The 5,756-nt window shown below is 55.2% G+C and overlaps 1 protein-coding gene across 1 annotated transcript; it reads right to left on the bottom strand.

Annotated features, from left to right (window-relative positions):
* Nucleotides 1-765: 765 nt before the first annotated feature.
* On the bottom strand, nucleotides 766-3,896 carry SKIDA1 (SKI/DACH domain containing 1). Its single transcript, XM_063303538.1, has one exon. It carries the CDS (start codon nucleotides 3,582-3,584, stop codon nucleotides 1,002-1,004), a length of 2,583 nt encoding a protein of 860 aa, XP_063159608.1. The 5' UTR covers nucleotides 3,585-3,896; the 3' UTR covers nucleotides 766-1,001.
* Between the last annotated feature and the right edge of the window lie 1,860 nt (nucleotides 3,897-5,756).

The raw sequence follows: 5,756 nt of genomic DNA, 5'->3' as shown, positions 1-5,756 counted from the left end.
AGGCGGGGGGCTTTCTGAGTTAAACGTGCACAAGTCTGGTCTGTGATACGCCAAGGTATGACGTGAGTGGTCAACCTGAACAATTTATTATGGGAAGGGACAGAAGGTTCCTCCCTTACTTTACTAAAACTGACTTGTCCTGGATCATTTTATTTTTAATCTTAAACAAATACTCAACTAAATTTAACTTCTATTGATTTTAAGCTGCCAAAGAAGCAACTGTCCCAGCGATGATCTAGGAACACACACACACTGCTAGCTGTAGGCATGTAAGTTATTTTGATGGAAAGGAGATGAGGAGGGGATTTGGAAGTGGGGGGATACCTAGACGTTAAGAAGAATCTCCCCCCGCCCCCCGCCCCCGCAACTGAATGATAGAGATATGTCCCTGTGCAACTTCTTGCTGAAGAAATTGAATGGAATTGTACAGACTTCCATGCTCCAGATCTAGTGCATTACATATTAATGGCTCATTTGAATAATCTTTCAACTAAAAAATCCCAAACCCCAAACATTTACTTGTAGCAGTTGAATTGAGGTACCGGGTGCATTATTAGCAATCTGAGACGGTAAAGTGTTCCAGCTTTGACAGAGTCCACTGAGGTGTTTGTTTTGTTTTTAATTAACTTGAGACTTTTGCTTGAAGTAGTCTGTGGAATGTAAGATTTCTCCCCCTCCATGCACACTATTACCCTCTTCCCCCACGATCTGTTTTCATGGCAAAAAAAAAAAAACTGTAATCCGATTTTTGTTGCTGTTTTCTTCCCCCAAGTGACTGGGAGGGATAACCTAGAATTCCAAAAGTTAAAATACAAGCAGATGCGATGGGAGAAAAACAATCCAGAGTAGAGACCCTCAACTGTAATGAAAAGAAGGTGCTGGGAAAGGGGGAGAATCAAAATAATAATAATATTAGTTGTTACTATTATTATCAGGATGAATCCAGAAACCCAAGCCATCCACACAACAACCATAAAAGTAGAGTTCCCATTCAAGCTCTTTCATGAATGAAATTTCCTGAATTTGTGGCTGGGTGGAAGAGGTATTGCTGACCCACCCAGCTGCCACTTCCAGACAGGATGGGCCTTGGGCGGTGGTTGGGCACCCTTGGCAGTGTTTAAGGTATAGGCTGGCAAGAGATCCCCGTCCAGGCCAACCACTAAGGAGGGAGGGCAGGGAAAGTTGCCCAGGAAACTGAACGGCCTCTTGATGGTAGAGGCCACGTTGCTGGCCACCCTCTTGCGTCGATTAAGAACAGTCAAGTCTTCCAAGGTGCCTTCCTGGGTCTCCAGGAGTTTTCCCGGGGGTGGCCGGGGGCTGCGTACAGATTTCAGATTTGGCTTGAGTGGTGCTGGACTTGGGATGATGGCTCGTTTGCCCAGGACCAAGGTCCGGTAGTTCTTCCTCACTCGGGCTCCAAATTTGTAATCCCCATCCTCAGGTTTGGCAGCAGAAGCAACGCCTAAAGTGCATGCAACGAGGGCCTGGCTCCGAGGCGCAGGAGGTGGGGGGCTCATGGGAGGGCTAGGAGGGTCCTCCAGGCAGGTGGGGTCTGCCTTGGCTGGCAGCAGAAGGCCCCCAGGATGCTGGGTGGGGCTGGGCGGAGGGGATGGCTGATGGTCGGCCTCCACCTTGGTCTCCTGTTCAATCCCTTCCCATTTGAGTGGAGTCTGGACTGGGAGGGCCCCATACTCGGCATTACCACTGCTGTCCTCAACTTTGATCTGGGCAATGGGCACAAGGGACAGAGGCTGGGCATGGCTTTGGGGTTCGGGACTTTCAGCAGCAACAGCAGCTCCCTGGGAACAGTCCTGGCAGGGGGCTGGTCGCCCATCCAGCTGGGCACTTCCTGGGGGCTCCCTGGACACATGGGCTGGGGCAGCAGTCGGGCTCTCTGCACCGGCTGGAGAAAGAGGAGAAGGGTGAGGGAGAACTGCGAGGGCAGGCTGGCAGACCTTGGCCTCTCCGAGAAATCTTGCTTGGGGCAAAAGGCGGTTTGGCTTTGAGCTAGGCGAGGGGTCCCCGCAGGCTAAGCAGGGGACCCCAGGCAGGTCTGGAGACTTTACGTCAGGCACGGGGGTGGAGTGGTCCTCGCCAGCCAAGGGGGACCTTCCCCCGCCGCCGCTGCCTACTGCTGTGGACTGCTCCAGCTCGCCTAAGCACGCGCTGCCGGCAGGATGAGCGGCGCAGTCCAAGCCCGGCTCGGCTTTTGGAACGCAGCCAGCCGGGGTCCTCCAGTCCTCCGGTTCTTCCGACGCTTCGCATTTGACGACTTGTGCTGGACCAGGGAACTCCTCGTGGCCAGCCGCATGGGGCGGGTGGTGCGCGAGGCCGGCCGAAGCCAGGAGGCTGGGCGACTTGCAGAAGCTGGTGCGCCTGAAGCGGATACTCTGGACCGAGACTTGGCTGGACCCGGAGCTGGAGTCGGATTCCGAGCTGGTCTCTTCTTCCTCCTCCTCCTCCTCCTCCTCTTCCTCCTCCTCCTCTTCCTGCTCTTCCTCGTCCGAGCTCAGTTCACTGGAATCCGAGGCGCAGCTGCCTTCCTCCTCTTCTTCCTCCGAGGAACCGGAATTGCTGGTGCTGGTCAGGCTGGAGCAGAAGTCGGAGTCGTTGGCTGCGTGATCCGAATAGGAGCTGGATTCCGAGTCGCTGCTGTAGGGCTCTGGGAAAGCCTGGGCGGGCTGCGGGGCCAGGAAACCGCTCAGTCCGGGCAGCCTCTCCGCCACGGCGCCCCCGGCTGCTTTGCAAGCTCGGGGCAGGATCACCACGCGCCGCCCGCAGCCCGCCGAGAAGCGCCTCTCGGTGCTTTTTTTCCGCTTTGTCCTGCAGCCCAGACCCAGCGATTTGCCTCGGGAGGCTGCCGCCGCCGCGGCGAGCTTTGGCTGAGTGGCAATGGCGGCCGAGGAGTGGTAGTAGTAATGAGGATGCTTGGAGCAGAGCAGGCTCCGAAAACAAGGCGGCTCTGTGGCCAGGGAGACGTAGCGGGGCCCGAGCGGGGCCGTTTCATAGTTTACAGACCCTTTGCTGGGCGATCGGGCCAAGCTCGGCAAACTGCGCCCGGTGGATTTGCTCCAAAAATGAGGTAGATCCGAGGCCGGTAGGAAAGCTCCTGCTTGGGCCGCCGCCGTGCGCCAGGCTGCTTTCTTCCTGCTGCTGGCCAGGCTTGCAGCCCCCCCATTCAAGCCCAGCCAAAGTTTGCCGCCGTCTTTCCAGAAGGCCGCGTAGGGGTCGGGGCTCAGGGCGTCCTGGCCCGGCCTGGCGCCTCCCCGGCGCTTGGTTCTCAGGACCCGTTCGGTCTTGCACGAGGTGTAAAGCGCCTCCACGTCCTCGCGGGAGATAAGGGTGCATTTGGCGGCGTGGAAAGCGATGGAGTTGATGGACTTGAGCTTCCGCAGTTCCTCCAGGTCGCAGTGGTGCTTCTGGACTTTCAGGTGGTCCATACGCTTGTGCACCGTCGTGCGCGGGATGTTCTTCAGGAGATCCGTGAAGACCTGCGAGAGGGCGAACATCTGCTTGCCCCGGATCACCAGGTAGCCCAGGCGTACGCCATCCACCTCCTCAAAACCCGACTTCAAGTCTCCCATGGTGCGCCTTAAATTAAGCCCAGCATCTGGGCAGGGGGAGCGGAAAACGGGAGGGCGACGGCCCCCCGTGCACCCCACCAGTCGGAACGGCGATCAGCAGCAGGAAGAAAAGGTGCGAGGCGGTGAGGGGGGCCGGCAGAGATACAGAAAAAAGAAAATCCACTCACGAAAAGGCAATTTTAAAAATCCGCAGCCAGATGCTGGACTTGGTCTCAAGGCATCCTGCTGAATGGAAAAGAACAAAGCGTGTTATTCCTGATCAAACTTTGGAGGATTAAAAATAAATCAGAAGCGCAAGACGGAAAGGGGAAGACGAGGCCCTGGAGGTGGGGTGGGGGATAAAAAAATCATGTCCTGGGAGGGGGGAGGGGGAAGGAATATATCAGCTTGGTGGCCCCGGTCTTTCTCTCGACGACGACGCTGAGGAGGCAGGCTCGCTACCTGTGCCCTTCGGCTGGCGGCTCTTCCCCCTGTCCAGCCCAGGATAAAGGAATGTAAAGCCGGGGGGTTGCTGAAGGAGGCAGAAGAGCCACGCAGCCGCTCTTCCCGCCGCTGCTTTCGCTCCAAATCAAATGACAGAGTGAAGTGAGCTCGTCCGGAGACACCTTCATCAATTAATTCCCCTAAAGCCAGCGCTGATTGGACACTCCTGACAGGTGATGCAATAAAAATTGATATTCCACCCCCTCCCTACCCCCCTCCCTAATCTCCGGCTAATTAGCATACTCTTAGGCTGCCACCTCCCCTCCCAAAGTAAATAATACTGTTAGTATATAAATCTTTCTATTAAACAATCCAGAGGCTCCCAGCCAGCCCAAAGGCAGCTCGACGGCGCTTGGCTACTAAAGGAACGGATTGGGAAGCCCTGCTGACAGCGTTTGGCTGGTGTTCCTCCTCCTCCTCTTCTTCCTCCTCCTTTCTTTTTTCTTTTACAAAGCCCCCCACCCGAGAAATAAATAGCAATGGGAAAGCTCCATCCAGCTATTTAGTACAATCAAAGGGGGGCTGTTTTTCCACCCCAACACTATAAGAGTTCTAGGGATGGAAAGACGACTGAGAGGTGTGTGTGTGTGTGTGTGTGTGTGTGTTCGAGCAGAGTAACCATTTTAAGTAACCATTTTAAAGGGGCGTTTATTCTGCACAGCGAGTCAAAGGAGACTTGCTCGTCTGGCGGTTCCCTTCCGCAGGCGTTAAAGTTTTCGCTTTGTTTTAAGAGCTGGGGCGTATTTGTTATTTGGATTCCTTCTCTCCCCCCCCCCCCCACGACTGAGAGAACAAGCATACTCACGTTCACTAGAGGTGCCTCTTCTTTCCTTCTCCTCTCTCCTCTCTATTTCTCTCCTTTACCCCCTTTCGCTGCCCCCCTCCAAGAGCTAAGTTGTTGCTCCCCTCCTAAGGGTTTCTTTGGGGCAGTGCGGTGCTCTGGAGCTGCAGCTCCGTCCTACTGTAACACTTTTCGATGAAATTCTGCCTGTGATATTGGGGGGGAGGGGAAGCGGGGGGGAGGAGGAAGGGGAGAGAGATCAGGACGCGGGCTCACGTCAGACCCGTAACAAAGCAGAGATAAGCCAGAACTGTATCCACTTTCCACAGTTTGCGGGGCGGCTTCCCAAGGTGGAGGCTTTCTCCTCTGAGTTTCCGAGTCCGTGCCAGGATTGCCGGAGCTGAGCGTTGATTGCTTGGCGGGAGTGTGTGGGGGGGGTGTGGGGGAAGGGGAGATGGCAACAGAGCCGAGAGAGGTACTTGGAGAAGGAGAAGGAAGGTTGCAGTGGGTCAAAAGGATGCTTCTGCTTTACAGCCTCTAGCCCCGGCTGCCATTGCAGGAGACCTCCGAAGGTTCGATTTTGCCTCCCACTCGCAGGGCTACAATAGTCTATTCCGGGGGTCCCAATCCCTTCATGCGGGGTGCAGAACCCCTGTGTGGGACAGTGGATTCTCCAGAAAGCAGATCACGTGTGATCCCTCCTATTGAGGTTTCCTTCCGCGTCTCCTCTGGCCTCCCCTTGCAGCTCTTACCGGTGACCTCCAGATATTCAACATCTTGGTCACACACCTTAAAAAAAGACTTGAAGGATTGTTTTAGAGGTGTAGATTATTCTCTCCACCCCACCCCACCCCACCCAGCAAGGTATCCCCTTTCACCTTTCAAAGGTAAAGATGCTTTCAACCATC

The sequence above is a fragment of the Candoia aspera genome, chromosome 4, assembly GCF_035149785.1.
Source record: "Candoia aspera isolate rCanAsp1 chromosome 4, rCanAsp1.hap2, whole genome shotgun sequence".
Classification (NCBI taxonomy): domain Eukaryota; kingdom Metazoa; phylum Chordata; class Lepidosauria; order Squamata; family Boidae; genus Candoia; species Candoia aspera.
The sequence above is the reverse complement of the archived record's forward strand: the minus strand, read 5'-3'. Positions and strand labels throughout refer to the sequence as shown.

Bases quoted from the DNA above. Each gene is read 5' to 3' on its own strand.
- SKIDA1 (XM_063303538.1), bottom strand. From the start codon at position 3,584: ATGGGAGACTTGAAGTCGGGTTTTGAGGAGGTGGATGGCGTACGCCTG.